We start from the raw sequence: 18,720 nt of genomic DNA, 5'->3' as shown, positions 1-18,720 counted from the left end.
GTTTTTTGTATTCAGTTGTTTTCTTATTTGTTTATTTCTGGTGTGTGTAGGCTCTTCAATCTGTTTTGGTATTGAACGACCGCCGACAGTGCGCCGAGGAGGAGGTCGAGCGTCTGTCTTCTCTTTTGGCGACTTCCGAGTCTGAAAGGGCGAAATTGAAGGCCTCTTTGGAAGAGCATGATTCTCTCCTGGCACAGCTCAAGGCGCAGGATGCGATTAATGATCGCCAGGTGAAAGTGATCGAGAAAAAGACCGATGACTTGACTCAAGAGATTGAGGAGCTCATTCGGATCAATTCCCTTGTTGGTGGGGAGAGGGACAATCTAAGATCGGAGGTTGAGGGTCTTCACATCCGTCTGCTAGATACGAAGGCTTTCTACTCTGCTTTGATAAGCGAGTATCGCCTTGCGATTGGGAGGAAGCTTCTAGAGCAGAATCCTAATATTGATCTTTCTGGGGTTAACGGGTTGGATCCCCAGGCCATCGCCCGTGATCTCCTCGCCAAGATGTCTAAAGACCGCGTCTAGTAGTTTTTCTTTTGATTGTATTTGCTGATGTATTGATTTTGCTTTTTGTAATTCACAATTTATGAATACATTTTCTATGTTTCTTCGAAATGTGCTTTCGCCTTATTTTTATGTACTTGATTTGCCTCGAGGGTTATTCTAAACTCTGTTCTTTGCTTTTATAGAGTTAATCTAAACTCTTTTTATTTTTGTTTTTGTTGAGTTAATCTAAACTCTTTTTATTTTTGTTTTTGTTGAGTTAATCTAAACTCTTTGTTGGCGATTTGCCTTTTCTGAGTTAATTTAAACTCATTTTTTAGCCTTTTGTGGCGATTTGCCTGGTTCGGCGATTTTGCTTTGAGTTAATTTAAACTCATTTTCTTGACTCTTAACCTTTGGTGGCGATTCTCCTATTCCGGCGATTTTGCCTTGAGTTAATTTAAACTCATTTTCTTGGCTTTTAACCTTTAGTGGCGTTTTGCCTATTCTGGCGATTTTGCCTTGAATTTGATCTTTATTTTTTCTTCTTTCATCTTTGATTTAATTGTTCGTGGCTGTTCTTGATTTTCATTTCTTTATTGGTTCGTCTGGCTAATCAAATAGCAGCAAAATTGAACTTTTATTGATAAAAGATGGCATACAAAGAATTAAAGATAGATTTGACGCCATCTGATAAGACGTGAAGTCGTTACTGATGATGGGTCTTTTTTCGTTCCTATTCTTCCTTCTTTTCGGTTTTGTTTTCTTGGAGATCCACCACTGACTCGTCATAGCACTTCTTGGCTATTCCTTGGTCTCCTCTCAGCGTCACTACTCCCTTTTCAGTTGGTACCTTCATTGCCAGCGCTCTGATGCTGGTTACCGCTGCCGAATCATGGAGGAAAGGTCTTCCTAGGATGGCATTATATGTCAATTCCATGTCCACTATGTTAAATAGTGACATGATTTTCTTGTTTATTCCTCTTTCTGGGCCGATTATTACCTCCAAGGTGACTGCTCCCAGCGGGGTGATGGAGGGTCCACCGAGTCCTGATAGCGGAATTGGGACTCGGCGTAGCCTTGACGCTGTTCCTCCCAACATTTTGTATGCTGCGTTTGTCATGAGGTTTACTGCGCTTCCTTCGTCGATAAGGATCCGCTCCATGTTCCAATTTTCAATGATAGTAGTCACTACCAAAGCATCGTTGTGAGGTGCTTTGACGTGTTCATAGTCTTCTACATCGAAGATCACTGGCGGCATGTGAGTTTCTCGTATGTTCATTACTTCCTTCCTCTGCTTCCTCCTGATCGTGGAGTTACTATGCCCTCCACCATTAATCATGTGTATGGTTCCCAGAATTTTGGATGGGCGCTCGTCTTCCTTTTCTTTCGGCTTGTCTTCTCTGTTTCTTTTTTCTCCCTTGTCATTGCTCTTCTCTTTTCGGGCCACAAATTTCCTCAGCTCGCCTGTGTCGATCATTCTTTCGATCTCGACCTTCAAGTCTCTGCAGCTATCCGTTTCGTGTCCGTAATCGTCGTGAAATTTGCAGTACTTTCTGGTGTCTCTTACTTCTGCTTTCATTTTTGGTGGCCATACCACGTTTTTGACGTTTTCTTTGATCCACATGAGGACATTAGTTCGGCTGGTGTTTAGCGGAGTGAAGTTATTCTCGTCATCTCTGGGATCGTATCTCGATTCATATCTTGTCTGGGGGGCGAATCGTCTGCTCTCTTCGGGTCTTCCTCTCCTGTCATCAGGTTTGGACTTGGTTTTTTCTCTGGATCTCTCTTTTGATTCTTTTCCTTTTGCTTCCTTTCCGCGAATCGCCCTTCGCCCTTCGTCTAACTCGAAGTATTTCTGAGCTATGCCCATTAAGTTCGAGAAAGTTGTGGGTTTATTGACTAGCAGCTTGTCCACCAGCTTGCCGAATCGCGTCCCGTCTCGCAATGCTTCTGTCGCCATGTCGACGTTCAGGTTGTCTATCTTCATAGCTTGCTTGTTGAATCGTTCGATGTAGCTTCGCAGGGTTTCTCCTTCTTCTTGGATGCAGGCTCTTAGGATACTGGTAGTGGTTTTAGCTGGGATGTTTGTGAGATATCTGTTGAGGAATTCTGTTGAAAGCGAAGCGAAGCTTTTGATCGAGCCTGGTTTTAATTTGTTGTACCATCTCTGGGCTGTGCCCGTGAGCGTGGTAGGGAAAACCCTGCAGAGGATGGCGTCTGATACGCTGAGTAGCCCCATGGTCGCTGTGAACCTAGAGGTATGGTCTCGGGGGTCTCCTTCCCCATTGAAAATTGGCAAGGTCGGCAGCTTCATGCTGTGCGGGATGGTTTCCTCCATGATCTCGGGCGAGAGGGGTGATCCTTTCAACCTGAGGTCATCTATGTCCAATTCTTCAGATTTTAGTTTTTTGAGCGCTTTGGCGATCTTCTCTTCTAAATCTTCTTCCACCACATATGTGGCTTTGCTTTTTTGGGGTGTCTCTGATGATTCGCCCTCTCCTTCTTGGTGTTTTTTCTTATTTTGCTCTTTCCCTGCATCTCTTTCTTGTCGCTTACTCCTTGGTGGGGCGTCTTCTTTTTCCTTCTCCCTTCGTTCGTCTCTTTTCGTATTCAGACCGCTTCGGGCGTCCTCCTGGTTGTGCTCATTTCTGGGTGCCTCCGGCGATTCCTCGTTAGATTTTTCTCTGTCAGGACTTTCCTCGTCGCTGGTTTTATTTTCTCGCTGGTTTCTTGCTTCGTTCCTTTCTTCGTTTCCTCTGGTCCGAGGTTCCTTGCTTTTGTTGTTTTCTGCCCTTGTCTCTCGTCGGCCTGGGTTTGCATTTTCTGTTCTTTCTCTTCTTCTGGGAGCTGTAGGGCTGAAGTTTTCCCTTAGCATTTTCATAGTTTCTTCGTGCCTGTCGTTTGTTCTTTTGGCTTCACTTGCCAATCTGTCTAGATTTGCCTGTACAGATTCTAGTATCTTTTTCAGCATTTCGCTGTGTGGATCTTGTGCCGCTGCATTTGGTGCTTGTTCTTCAGTGCTTAGGTTGAAAGCAATTGGGTTGCTTCCCCTTATCGGATTAGTTTGGTACTGAGGTGTTGAGAAGGAGGGTCCTCCGGTGTTACTTTTTTCCCCGGAGTTGTGAAGCCCGTCTTCCGTCACGTTGATTATCTCCGGAGTGCTTTTTGGGTCCATTGGTTGTTTGTCTTTCAGGTTTACTCTTTCAGAAGTCATCTTCTTCAATGAGATTTGTATTTGAGTTCAGAAAAGCTCCTTCTTTTGAAGTTTAGTTAAGCTTTTCCCACAGACGGCGCCAATTGATGGAGTCTGCCTTCTGAACCGGTGAGTGAACCTGCAAAACAGGGTAGAAGCTAACCGGACGGTGGTTGTCCGATTAACTCTCCGATGCTAAAGTCAGTTTAGAGCTTTGAGCAGCGTTTTGAGTATATGAATGTAATTGTGATTCTAGGCATACCTCGTGCTCCTTTTATAGTAGTCGAATATACCTAGTAGAGTTGTATTAGGCAGGTGAATCCTACTTTGTAGGGATTCGGCCGTATCGTAGAGATTCTCCTGATTTGTCGGGATCTACCTTAATCTGATAAGAGTCCTATTTAGGAACGTCTTCCTAAATAGTCTTATCTTCCTAAAGTAGAGCTTATCCTTCCATATGTAGTGTTTGTGTCCAAATAGGACAAGGTTTCCATATTTAGTCGTTTACCCGAATCCCGGGCCTGACGCGCTCTTGGCGGATCATGTGGGATTCGGTCTTTATTAGCGTGTTACCGAATCTTAGAGATTCGGCATCTCCTTCATACCTTTTCGGTCTTCAGGGGGAGTCCGGTGTCACCTGAGAGTAGATCTCCTGCAACTCGGCTCCATTATACTTACAGTAGGATTCGGTATCCATCAGTATTTATAGGTTGAACAACCAATAAGTAAAGTTAAATTTTGTTAGTAAATTAATTTAGAGTTTTTTTTTTTATAATTGGAAAGGGAGAGCACTTGTGGCAGGAATTGAACCCACGATTTTAACACTTTGTGTCTAGATTTATCATTTGAGCTACCCACAACCTTGACACTTTGTGTCTAGCGTTTATACCATTTGAGTTATAGCTTGTTGGTAATTAATTTAGAGTTAATTCCATATAAAATGGGCCTAATTACTTAAAAACCACTCACCTTATAACTTTTTTTTCATTTATACCATGACCTAAGAAAATTTTCGATTGTACCCTATTTTCGATTTTTATGTTTCGTTTGTACCCCAAAAGTAAATTTTTTGATAATTTAATTAATTTAAAGATGAAAATATTAAAAACAAGATACATAAATTATTAACATTAACGTTTTATTAGAGTATAGGTTAAAAATGAAAGACTAATTTAAACTTTTTTCAAAAAAAAAAAGGTCAATTCAACTCATTAGGGTAGAGATGAAACATAAAATTCAAAACAGGTTACAATTGAAATTTTCCTTGGTCATGGTATAAATGAAAAAAAATTACAAGATAGGTGGTTTTTAAGTAATTAGGCCTATAAAATGACTATCTTTACACGTTTTTTTATTTTAATCCCGTTTTTTAAAATTAATATACCATCAATACACCGAGTTAACTCAAAATTTCTAAAATATGAAGACAGATCAACCTGCAACAGCAAGGTGAGTCCCGATAACTATATTAAAATAACAAAAAAAAGCAGACCTTCAATGTCAGCATCAATCTTTGGCCACACCTCATCCTACTATCTTTGTCTTCATTCACCCCTCTCTCTTCATATAATCTAACTCAGCTCACAATTATCCCATCATCCGATCCAACTCAGCGAATCTAACTCGCTGATCCAGCCATGTCTGATTTAGTCATAGAACAAGCCGTTGAGGTACCTTACAGAATTTTAGCTGAGAAAGGAGTTGAAAGCAATCCAAGCGACGCCGTTTTGTTCTTCGGGTTGAGTTTAGTGCTCGGAATTGCGTGTAGGCATCTGTTGCGTGGTACCAGAGTTCCTTATACCGTTGCTCTTCTAGTTATCGGCATTGCTCTCGGTTCCTTAGGTCAATTTCAATATTATTATTTAGTTTTGTGCTCAATTGTGTATTTAATTTTGATTATTTGTTAGTGATTTGTTTTTTAGCTTTTATTTATGAAAATTTTACTTCATTTATTAGTCTTGCTTGCTGGTGCTGTGAAATGGTTTACGGAATTAAATTGTGATTTGTAGTGAATTGGTTGACTTTTATTCTGAAAAGAATGATTCTGTTATGCCTGCAGAATATGGCACACATCATCGACTGGGAAAGTTTGGTGATAGCATTCGTATCTGTGAGTTCTGATTGTGGCTGGTTTCTCTTTGATTAGCTTACTGTGCCGAGATTATTCAGTTATGAAATGATAGTAATTTTGTTTTTGATGTTATTTTCAGGGGCACTTATTGATCCGGACCTTCTCCTGGCGGTTTTCCTCCCTGCCCTTCTTTTTGAGAGTTCATTTTCAATGGAAATGCACCAAATCAAGGTTGCTTTGCTTCACTTTGTTGAAGTCTTTAATTTTTTTTATTTTGATTGCACTAGCTGTGAATATCAATCACTTTCCAATAAAAGTTATGTTTTTATTATTACTGATTTGCGAATCTGAAGGCTGTTTAAAGTATTGAAAGTGGAAGTCTGCAGTTTTATTGTTGGTTTTGCACGTACTTCGCTAAATAATTTAAGTGTCTTTTTATTTTTTATTTTTGAGCAGTAGTAGTTCGGACAGTTTTTTGTACCTTCCAATAAATATTTGGCTACAAAAAGTGTACAGAAAATTAAAGGATTGAGAAAATATTAACTTTATGAATAAGGTATCCGACCCAATGATTTTTTACAGTATTAGAATCACTTGGAAATCAGGACACTACAAATTATTAAATACTAATTAATTTTTTCTTGCTAAATATAGAAATGTATTGCACAAATGCTTATACTTGCCGGTCCAGGAGTTCTTATCTCAACATTCTTTCTTGGATCCGTCTTGAAGGTATCGTACAATAGACAAACATTTTTTGTAAGCTCATCTGCCTTTGCGATAATAATACATCTTGAATGCTATGCTGCAGCTCATTTTTCCGTATAACTGGGACTGGAAAACGTCATTGTTGCTTGGTGGACTTTTGAGTGCCACTGATCCCGTGGCTGTTGTTGCTCTGTTAAAAGAGCTTGGTGCAAGCAAAAAATTGAGTACAATAATTGAAGGGGAATCCTTGATGAATGATGGGTATCGATTTCTTTTCTTTTGTGATATTTTTTTGTTTGTTTGAAAGACTTTAGATTTGGTTGAGAACATGAGTAACTTTTCCCTGCAATTTTAAAAGATTGCATCTTCCTATTTCTTCTCCAATAAATCTGTTATTTATCTCTGTTTTCTCTGGATTGTGCATGTTTATTTGTCCAGGACAGCAATTGTGGTCTATCAGTTATTCTATCGTATGGTCCTTGGGGAGAGCTCTAATGGGGGGATGATAGTCAGATTTCTGGCACAAGTCTCACTTGGAGCGTAGGTGGCAGTTGCCTCTAGTCATTATTGATAACAGATCTATTGCGGTTGTGAGATTCTTTTCTTTGTCCAGTGTAGGAATTGGTGTTGCTTTTGGAATTGCTTCTGTTCTGTGGCTTGGGTTTATTTTTAATGACACAGTGATAGAGATTGCACTGACACTTGCTGTGAGCTATATTGCATATTTCACTGTATGTATCTCTCTAACTAAAATCATCCCTAGAACCATTTGTTATCGTTTCTGATTGATAAAATAAAAAAATTCAACCATAGGTTGCCTTAGCATGACTAGTTCATTGCAGGCATTTAATAGCTCTCTACATCTCAAGTTTTTTGTTCTTTGGAATTAGCTAGTTTGTACTCTCTAACTTGCTGGTTTGGATTTTGGCTCTTCTGTTTCCTCTTTCTCATCTTGTGAACATGGGATGTCAAGGACTATTCTTGACCGATTCCTCTTGAATAATTTTGTTGTAAGAAACTGGTTATGACCTGGTAGAATGAATTTTCAGAGAATTTTTTAAGAAATCGATCATTGCAAAGGTATTTTTTTGGTCTCATGATTTTAGGTGCCACATATATAATCTAAACCACAGTTTGAACTTTGAATTGAGACTAGCTTTGTGTGTCACCAATTTTTTAAGGTTCTCCAATATTTAATCCTTAAGAGTTACCTATATCTTTATGTTCTTCAGAAGAGCAAACTAGAAATACTGAGGGTGTTCTTTTTTTTCCACTTTTGATGAATTTTGCGATTTCCAGAACTTGTTAGCAAATGAATCACCGAAAGATGATGATATTTTTTACCAAAAATATCTTGTTGAGGAATTTTGTGAGCAAGGAAAAATTGCTACAAATTCTTTTCCCCAAGTCAGAAAATTGGGAAGCGAGGCTTTCAAAATTTGGATGGAATACATATGTACTTGCTCTAGGTTTTATGCATCAGGAAAAAACATAATGTATTTTTATCATTAAATCAAGTTTTTTAACTTTTCTGAACCAAGTGCGAATTAGAAATGGAGATGGAATCCGGCAAAAGAAATGGGAATATGTTTTTCTCAAAGTAAATACAATTGTCATTTATTTTTTATTTAGATGCAGTTGGCTCTTAAAAGCATAGGAATGATTTACACTTATCGTGTTTTTCTGTAAATACAAATACTCGATTGGTGCCTAACAAACTTATCTTTTCTTGTTTTTAATAACTATAGGCACAGGAGGGTGCCGGCGTTTCTGGAGTTTTGGCAGTAATGGCTTTAGGAATGTAAGTTGATAAAATTCAAAATTTTCTTTTTAAGTTGAATATGTGATGTATTCAGTTATATTTTTTTGGAGCAGGTTTTATGCTGCAGCTGCCAGGACTGCTTTCAAGGGTGATGGGCAGCAGAGCTTGCACCATTTTTGGTACCAAACATTATTCTATTTTAATTGGTGTTTCTGTTAATTATTGATAAAAGTTTAATTTGTTCTAATTGCCTATAGTTATCTTTTTTCTTTTTGTAAAGAAAAAGAGAAATAGAGGCAACTTGATGAACAAATTAGCAAAATATTAACATCCAATTCATTCCTTGTGTCTTATGTAGATGTTCACACACATAATTGCATAAAATTCCTTGCACTGTCTTCCATATACCTCAACTCCCGGGGCTTTTAGTTGTTTAAGACTAAATGAAGTACGTAAAATCAAAAATGCTGTATTTTCGTTGTGCTTAAGCAATTAGGTAGCCATTATTTAAAATTACAATTTGTAGCATGAAATGAATTAACAAAAAAATAAATTATATTTCTCTTGGCTTTTATGAGTACCGTTTAAGCTTTAATATATGTTCTAATTGTAATGAAGATTGTATAGTCCTGATAATATAAAGATCTGTGTATGCTTAAAGGTAACGGTTTCCAATTACAGAAGTTATTTAAGAATAGTACCTGTTTGACATGCCTAAAAACGACTTATAGCATCCCTCATTTAACATGTAATTAAGGTCTATGTGTTGCCTGTTGCTATTAATTTTTATTTTAACATAATTCAGTTGAGGTAGTTGTAATATCTCAGAGCTTGACAAGCACAAAAATAAGCTCTCAAAGTGGCTTTCTGGTGGGATTTATTTTATCAGTCACTAATCCATCTGCACATCTGCTATTCCTTCAGGGAAATGGTTGCTTATATTGCAAATACTTTAATCTTCATATTGAGGTAAGTGATTTAAATAGAATTATTTAGTTGTTGATTGTTTTTCTTTCTTGTGTGTCTAGATTAATGAAATTCAGGAAAGGGAAAACACAAAAGAGAAATACAGTATGAATAAACATGTAAATGATGTAATTTTAAAGAAAAATCAGAGATGAAATGTCTTGATTATGAATTAGTTAAACAACTGTTCTTATTGTTCTGCAGTGGTGTTGTTATAGCCGAAGGTGTTCTCAGCAATGATGATATCTTTCATAACCATGGTACATTCTTAAATCTTTTATTTTCTTATATAACTTTAAGATTTGTAGGTCTATTTACGGAAAATTTTACACCATCTTATAGACACTTTAAATGGATTATGTCTTTTATGTTATTTTTTTTATCATTATATGTTGGCTAAGAGGAAAGTAATTCCAAGTTGGATTAGGTTTTTCTCGCATTGGTGATGAAGTGTGCTCAATGAACACCTAGTTATGAGGGAAGATCACATTACGAATATCATGGACACATACACAAAGTCATTAAGGTCTTCACCATGCATTCTGACAATTGATTCAGGATGTATTATCCAGTTTAAGATACATCCCAATGTATATCCACCGTGGTAGAACATGAGAGCCCTGAATGTAATCATTATCTTCTCATTTTCAATTTGTTTAAATGGGATGGTGCAAAAGAAAGAAACCAGAAGGATAAAAAGCTGAGCTCATTAAAGAGCAAAATAGAAAACATGAACTAAACTTTCTTCACTTCAAGGAGATTTTGCAATCACTTGAGTATGTGCTATAGCAGCTCTATTGAACAAATCAAGTGAAGAATGCTTCTATAATAACTGCATGGTACATGAACCTCTAAATATATTTTCCTCAAGACCCTCCATGTCACACAACCCCGTATAACCATTCCCTTCGCATTCCTGAATACTTAGTAGGAATTCCCAAAGAGATCATCCTCTTCAAGTCCCTTCCTAGCATCCCAGTTTGGTAATATCTCCTTTTCCCATTCCAAATTTAACTCGTTCTCCCGTGAGTCATGATCTTCCTAATGCTCTCAGCTACTGCAACAGGATTCTTTGGACAAAGGAAGAAAGCCTATATTTGAAACACCAATATTGACCTGATATTTGATTAGATGTTATTGTGGTTAGCCAGAAATGGGGCAATCTTAAAACTATTGGGATTCTGAGAGGTTTTCTATTATGATAGATATAAGATATAGAAGTGGATCTGATGATGGCTAACAGATCCTCAACTTATGGTTTAGATATTGACCAAAACAAATTTGAAACCCTTTTTTTAAGAAAATGCCAAAATCACAAGGCTAAAACTATATTCATCAAATATATCTGTATAGATCTTAATTTAGGATTATAAACTTACGTTCTGTCTTGGACCAATATAGTGTTGTTTCTTATGGCACTTCATGTTGCACAAGAATAACAATTTCCTGGACTAGAGGTTTGATGTGAATCTCAAATTTTCGTTTCTAACGTCAAAGCAAAGAAAGTTTAATGTTATGGTTCCACTTCTTTTTGTATTGAACATTCAAAATTGTTTTCTTAAGGCATCTCTGATATATCTTGTTTTTGTTTCAGGAAATTCTTGGGGATACCTATTTCTTCTTTATGTTTCTGTGCAAGTATCTCGTTTTGTAGTTGTTACAGTATTGTTTCCATTTCTACAATATTTTGGTTATGGTTTGGATTGGAAGGAAGCTATTATTCTCATATGGTCAGGATTGCGAGGCGCTGTTGCCTTGTCACTTTCACTATCTGTTAAGGTAACTCATGTCATGAAATAGGCAATCCAGCATTGTCTATTCGCAGAATGTACTTTGCCCATTTATTCTTTATTGGGTGTTTTTTTTCGTGGTAGAGTTTCTTCGGGTTAATGAAATCCTATGTTGTTAACTATGGTGGAATGGTTCTGTTCAATCCAAAAAGTTGTACATGGGTATATAATGACACATTTATGCCAACCATATTAGATCAATTATGGCCATCCAAATCCAGCTGAACTTGTTACTTTCTCATATAACTGTCTATTATATTTACTAATAACTTTTGCCTTGTGATTTCCTTTTTAATTTGTGTTTCTTCTCTGTCTTAGCGCACTAGCGACAGCTCAAAGTACATAAGTCCTGATACAGGAACTTTGGTAAGTTGTTGTAGCATATCATTTTTGCATACATGTTTTTCTCTGTCATGTGATATGACGCCCGTCCACTAAATGTTTTGTACCTTTCATATATCGAAACATGCTTGGCATTTCAACTCAACAACAGTATATTGCATACCATCTTAAGTAGCTGACGGCTGTTAATTCTTGCAACTCTTCTCAGTTTGTTTTCTTCACTGGTGGAATCGTATTCCTGACACTTATTGTGAATGGATCAACTACACAGTTCATTTTGCGTCTTCTTGATATGAATAAGCTATCTTCAGCAAAGGTTAGGTTTATTTTGGCATCCCGAGAATCACATTGCAGTAATGCTCTGAATTTCCTGTATAGTTCTGTTTTACATAAATTTCATACAATGACTTTGGGACTTTACCATGAGAAAAATGTATAACATCTCTCAATAACTTGCACTTTTTATGAGAATATTTGTGAGAATTATCAATATGCAAGTAATGTGTTGTCAAAAGTTCTCTGATGAATGGAAGTGGATAATCTCTTACATTGTGAATTATGATACCTTAGCTCATAACTGAGCAAGTATATCATTCACTCTACATTTTATTTTATGTCTCTTTCAATTTTATTTAATCATTTTGTTAGAGACTCTCTCACACTCTCTCCATCCTTTATACAGAAACGCATATTGGACTACACGAAGTATGAAATGTTGAACAAAGCATTAGCAGCTTTTGGTGAACTAGGAGACGATGAAGAACTTGGACCTGCTGATTGGCCTACTGTCAAACGATACATTCCAAGCTTGAATAATTTGGAAGGAAAACATGAGCATCCTGCTGAATCTGAAGAAGATCTCGACCCAACAAAGTTGAAGGATATACGGATACGGCTTCTAAATGGTATGTCCATTGTTCTGTTGCTACTCTATTTTCCCATGGTTTTAATTGTTCCATTTGTTCTCCCATGTATAGGCTGTTTGGTGAGATCAATAAACTCAAAATTTGGTATATCTTCCAGTTGAGAGGAAAAGAGTTTTACATATTAATCATGTTCATGGTTCAAGTCCCCATTACTTAATGGAAATGGGGTTGATATTGGAAAACTTATCAGTTATGAGGTCTTCGATTCAAAATATGGATTTTCCAACTCAAAATATTTAAGTTTGGCCCGCTTAAGAGTTTTTGTTCTCTTGCTTTATATGCGATCAAGTGACACTAATGGCTAAACTATTTCTTACAGCTAAATACATGGCACTTACTTTTAATATGCTCGTTTTTGGAGTTGGAAACTTGTTAAATTTTTATAAGACTCATGCTGATTTGAGAGATCTTATCTCATTCCAGGAGTCCAATCTGCTTATTGGGGAATGCTTGAAGAGGGAAGGATAACCCAGATGACTGCAAATGTATTGATGCAATCCGTAGATGAAGCAATCGACATGGCTTCCCATGAGCCTTTATCTGATTGGAAGGGATTAAAGGATAACGTTCATTTCCCAAGTTATTATAGGTTTCTTCAAGCAAGCATAGTCCCACGGAAACTCGTTACTTATTTTATTGTAGGGAGACTGGAATCTGCATGTTACATTTGTGCTGCATTTTTACGTGCACACAGAATTGCACGACGGCAACTGCATGACTTTATAGGTTAAACACTATTTGGCTTAAGTTTTGAGGTTTTTTCTGATGAACAGGATTTTTTTACCTTGATCTTTACATCTTTAAAAGTTTTACCTCCTGTCCACTGTTCTTCTAGGTGATAGTGAAGTTGCTTCCTTAGTCATTACTGAAAGTGAGGCAGAAGGAGAAGAAGCAAGAGAATTCCTGGAAGATGTTCGTGCTACGTTTCCTGAGGTTTGTGAACTTAAATATTCTTATCTTATTTACTTAAAAATAGATTTTGGTTGGCTGTTTGAACTAGTTAGTTGAGATCCATGTAGACTATGATGTCATTTGCTCCTACCTATTTTCTCTTCAGGTAACTCAGTATTATTAAAATGTCTGGCTTCATTTTTAATGGGTGCTGCTGACAATTTAAAAAATTTCAGGTGCTACGTGTTGTAAAAACCAGACAAGTAACTTATTCAGTTCTGAATCATTTAAGTGATTATGTCCAAAATCTTGAAATGGTTGGGCTGTTGGAAGAAAAGGAGATGCTTCACCTTCATGATGCTGTCCAAGTACTTGCCTACAGTAATTTACAGTATATGGTCTTTGTCTAATTTGTTGATCTTCTCGAATGTTAAACAAAATATGTGTTTCACCTCTTTTGCAGACCGACTTAAAAAGACTTCTAAGGAATCCACCCATAGTCAAGATTCCTAAAATAACTGATTTGATTAACATGCATCCTTTGTTGGGGGCACTTCCTTCTACATTGCGTGAACCACTTGAAGGTTATAGCAAAGGAACAATGAAATCACGTGGTGTCCCATTGTGCAAAGAGGGTACCAAGCCAAGTGGTATTTGGCTTATTTCTAATGGTGTTGTCAAGGTAATTGAGCAAGTTTGTTTGTTTGTTTGTTTGTTTCTTTTATTTTTATTTTTGTTACTTAGTTGAAATATAAGAGGTTTAATTTTGTGCTGGAGTATGTTACAAATACATATTTATGTCTTGGCAGTGGAGAAGCAACAGTATAAGGAACAAGCACTCTTTGCACCCAACTTTTACACATGGGAGCACATTGGGGATATATGAAGTGCTTGTTGGGAAGCCTTACATCTGTGACATAATAACAGATTCTGTGGTGCTCTGCTTTTTTATTGATAGCGACAAAATACTATCAGCATTAAAGTCAGACCCTGCAGTAGAAGACTTCCTGTGGCAGGTACTGTTTTTCTTAAAACTATGTTTTGGTGAATAGTTTGATTTTTGGAGAGGAAATACAGAAAGTGAATAAGGCTTTAAATTAGATGGACAACAATTGAATCGAACTTTTAATGACAATGGCACAAAAGAAACACTCTCATTTCTGTTTCTTCTTTATTTTTTCCAGGAAAGTGCCATCATATTGGCCAAAATTTTGCTTCCTCAAATGTTTGAAAAGATGTCTATGCAAGATATGAGGACTCTTGTTGCAGAAAGATCGATACTGCACATATACATAAGGGGAGAAACAATAGAAGTACCTCACCATTCTGTTGGCTTTCTGTTAGAAGGATTTGTGAAGGTCCATGGTTTTCAAGAAGAATTGATTACATCACCTGCAGCACTGTTGCCTCCATATAGAAATCAGAGCTCTAATGCACATGGAACTCAAAACATTAAGAATGAAGAAATAACAGGTAAGCAATAAACTTGAGGAAAGGAGGTTGAGTTCATAGCCATATAATAGATGTGCTGCACTTGCATATGCACTTTCATGTTATCGATGTGCAAACTAAGGTTACCTAGTCGCTCATTATTGGTGAAGCTTTTTGTGATTTGTTCTTGTTACATTGGTATGTGGTAGTCACTAGTTATTGCACTAGAGAATGAAATGAGGTAGAGGAGGATACAAGAACAAAATGAAAAAGCATTACCATTTTATATTTTGTTCTCATGATGGAAAATGGCCCAGGACAGGTGGATTTGGGTTTAAGCCTAGCACCTAGTCTATGGCTTTTGGATGGGTGGGTTTTTTTATTTTAGTTTGCTTACAACCCAATCCTAAAGTTCTTATGCTAATTCAAGTTCAGAAAGGATAAGTTCTTGGCTTTAATAATAGCTATTCCCAGTAAAAGCTATTATTTTTCATTAGTATATGTAAAATGCATTGTTAACAAGGTTTTGTGTGTTTTTTGTTGCTCCGAATACACCTTTACAATTAAAGCAATGTAGAAGTATTTTGTGCTCTAAATTCCAGAGTTATGAAAAGCCAGAGATAGTCAAAGAAAATTAAAGGATACATGGCAAACTAAAGACAAATAAATATAATCTGGCAACTGTTTTGAAGGCATATATGGCAACTCAGTGTTTTAACAACCGGACCGGCTGGTCGAATCGGTTAAACCGGGAACCGGCCAGTTGTCCGGCTCAAAAACTGCAAAAAAATGGAATTCCGGTTGGATCGGGTAGGACCAGGTTGGACTGGATCAAATTGGAAGATCCAGATTGAACCGGTAGTTACACCGGTGGTTGAACCGGTGAACTGCTTGTGGAACTAGACAACAAGAATTAGCGACGAAAAATCCGTCGCTAAATACCTAAATCTATCGCTAATTCTATATTTTTTTTAAAAAAAAATTCACTTAACCGGTCGAACCGGGAACCGGTGGCCTCGCCGGTTTGGCCACCGGTTCGGTTTTTAAAGCACTGGCAACCCTTTAAGAACGAATAGATGTTGTGATACTCGTTGGAGCGTTTTCATGCTTAAAACAATTGGGTGACTCAAGTGTGATGATGAATATATCTATTAGGGTCCAACTACATAAATTAGTCAGTAAACATTTTCACATTTTCAGTATATGATTTGTCTAAAATCTAGTTGCAAACCAACATTAGTTTTTTTTTTTTTTTGTTGACAATTGACAATTATGAGTTAATTTGGTTGCGAACCTTGACTATTACCACTGCAGGTGGCAGGACAGCCAGTTTCTCTCACGGTAAATCATTATATCAAGTTGAGACGAGAGCAAGAGTAATAATTTTTGACATTGCAGCATTGGAAGCTGATATTCCTCTGCAGAGAAAATCGTCCTCTTTCGTATCTCATACAGGTGATCATCCTCTTAGATATGGAAGCAGAGATCATGCCCTTATGAGTTGGCCTGAAAATTTCTGCAAGAAAAAATCTATCGAGCAGAACCTTAATAATGTACAAGCAAAAAGCTTGTCTGAAAGAGCAATGCAGCTGAGCATCTATGGTAGCATGGTATGTTAATTTACTACTTGCTTTTACTTTTGTTCAGAAGTTCCTCTATATGATATTTTCTAGGCAGATTGTTTGCATTCTTGAAATAACTTAAACAAATATGCTTGTAGGGAATGATTGAGTGACGTGTAAATCATTTAATAAGTAGTTGAAATTGACCCCATGATAATTAAAGATGTGCATTCAGTTCAAAGATTGAAATTTTTGATTTTAAGGGAGCTGATCTTATAAGATTTACAAATTTCAAACTGACTGAACTAGTGGTTTGTACCAAAGTGAAATAACCAAAAAATTAATTTTTTCTATAATTTCAAACTGGACCGAACTGAATTTGTTGATTCAGTTTGAAGGTTTTTGCATGCGCCTGCTTGATATCATATCAATAACTTCATGTCTTCTTACGTCATTTGGAAAATTTCATGAAGAGGGAAGTAGAGTAATTCCTCTTCGCTATAAGAAAAAAACGCACTTAAGACATTTTGACAAGCCACTGTCTATTGTTCACCTTTGTTCTTTTGAACTTACTACATTTATCATTTTGTTTCACAAGGTTGATGTGCAACGGCGAACGAACCCTTCTTCAGGCAATCTAGTGGACCGGTCAAACAGCATGTCATTTTCAAAAGGAGACGCATCAAACCATGGTCGTCCTCTTCTTTCTGTTAAATCGGAGGGAAATGCTACTCTAAAGAAGAACATACAGGTGAGAAATGTGACATGGAAAGTTCCGACTCCTCCAAAGCCGAGTACTGCCACAAATGATGGTCACTCTAGTGATGAATCCGGTGCTGAAGATGAGGTTATTATCAGAATTGACTCGCCGAGTTGTCTTTCTTTTCAGCATACTTCTTAAATCTGAATTATCAACTATCACGATTGTATGTATTGCTTTGTTCATATGAATTTTGGTGTTCCTATGTTAGACATCTATATGTATAACTTATATTTTTGCGTTTTGGCTACGCTGAACTATTTATTATTTATGGTGTCTTAAGGGTGATTTTAAATTATGATTTACCTTGATATAATTGCGCTTACTCTTTAATTTGTAATTGTTTTATTAGTTAAGTTTTTTTCATAAGCTACTGAGCAATGACTTTTAAGGATTCAATTTGGGCAATAATGCATATTTGGATTCCTACATTGTCACATTTTCTTCAATTGGGTCCTTCCGTAATACGTTGAATCCTTACATTTTTAATTTTATATATAGTTGGTCAATCCATCATAGAAAGTGGTAACGGTATCAAGTGAGAAAGAAAAATTTGATTGAGAGATCTACTTTTTGAGAAAATAAAAGTGCAGGGATTCAATTCCAAAAACATGAATAGAAAAAATGAATAAAATTTTTATTTTATTTGCACTAACCGCGCGCGGAGTACGCTCTTTTATGAAAGGATCTAATGTCTATAAAATTAAAAGTGCGGTGATTTAATTTGACAAATTATGCGGTGACTCCATTTGTCTTCAATTTCCGATTATAAAATAAATTTTGGAGAAGCCAATGGAGCGAATTTGAAGGGACCTCAACATGGGTTCGTTCAGCTGGCAAGGCTTGGAGATATGCGTTTAATAATCTTTATCTTGCAAATAGAAACAGGCCAGTGTAAGCAGGAGGCAATCAAAGCCATCTTTGCATGAGCTTGCAGAAATTTATTGATTAATGTCTGGAAAAACATATACAAGCCTAACATGAAATTCTGGCTACCAAAATCTTATCAATCTCAAAATCTTGATTCTATTTCATCAGTTTCCAGGGAGCAATTACACTGAAAACTTCTTGAGTTATTTTTTTCGGTATTTTATTTCTGCTTAAAAACATTAAACAAATAATTATTAAATCCCGTTTTTATAGTTATACCATTGTAAATATTTATTATTTCATCATTTCTCATTCCACAATTTTTGTTTCAATGTCATAGTTTTTTTGAGCAAAATGGATGAATGCTCTTCTCGGGACCGACTTCCAACTTAGCAAAAAAATTCCGGAAAAGTATCGGTGTATCGATTTGCCAAAAGTGCAAAGTTCATTACCGACATTGTCAAATTTAAAAGTTTATGTTGTAATTGCAAATTAGGTCAAATTTGGTGTATGAATTTTCATTTAACTCTATAAAATTCAGTATGGTATAAATGATGAAGAACATTTGACTATTTTAGAAATATCAACAAAAACTGTTCAATGTAGTTGTATGAAATTTAATTTTGTAGGATTTTTATGCACACATACTTAGAAAGTTATTGATAAGAAAATATTAAACAGATTGCACCACAATATATCTTAAAGAGGTGGACAAGAGATGCAAAAGTTGGAACGATTAATGACAATTATAGCATCAGGATTGGAAGTAATCCTTAAGAGCCGATAGGAAAAACATATTCATCTACAAGTCATAAGTTTTGAGAAATATTAGCACTTATATTAAAAAATGAGAATATATATGATCACGCATGTGAAGATTTCAAAAATATTATTGAAGGACTTACAAAAAACAAAGATAACTAATAATCCAATATCTTCTCTAATTTTAAGTGAAGTCAA

At 36.4% G+C, this 18,720-nt stretch overlaps 1 protein-coding gene across 1 annotated transcript; it reads left to right on the top strand.

Moving 5' to 3' along the window:
- Positions 1-5,127: 5,127 nt before the first annotated feature.
- On the top strand, positions 5,128-17,157 carry LOC126680705 (sodium/hydrogen exchanger 8-like). Its single transcript, XM_050375875.2, has 23 exons — positions 5,128-5,523; positions 5,741-5,791; positions 5,892-5,983; positions 6,407-6,484; positions 6,564-6,721; positions 6,899-7,000; positions 7,074-7,191; positions 8,209-8,261; positions 8,336-8,401; positions 9,147-9,191; positions 9,393-9,448; positions 10,783-10,967; positions 11,297-11,344; positions 11,529-11,636; positions 12,003-12,225; positions 12,670-12,972; positions 13,082-13,179; positions 13,374-13,505; positions 13,601-13,819; positions 13,947-14,153; positions 14,322-14,610; positions 15,883-16,178; positions 16,729-17,157. Exons 1-23 carry the CDS (start codon positions 5,319-5,321, stop codon positions 17,029-17,031), a joined length of 3,435 nt encoding a protein of 1,144 aa, XP_050231832.1. The 5' UTR covers positions 5,128-5,318; the 3' UTR covers positions 17,032-17,157.
- Positions 17,158-18,720: the final 1,563 nt, after the last annotated feature.

The sequence above is a fragment of the Mercurialis annua genome, linkage group LG5 (assembly GCF_937616625.2).
Source record: "Mercurialis annua linkage group LG5, ddMerAnnu1.2, whole genome shotgun sequence".
Taxonomy (NCBI): domain Eukaryota; kingdom Viridiplantae; phylum Streptophyta; class Magnoliopsida; order Malpighiales; family Euphorbiaceae; genus Mercurialis; species Mercurialis annua.
Note: the sequence above shows the minus strand (reverse complement) of the source record. Positions and strands in the feature narration are given on the sequence as shown.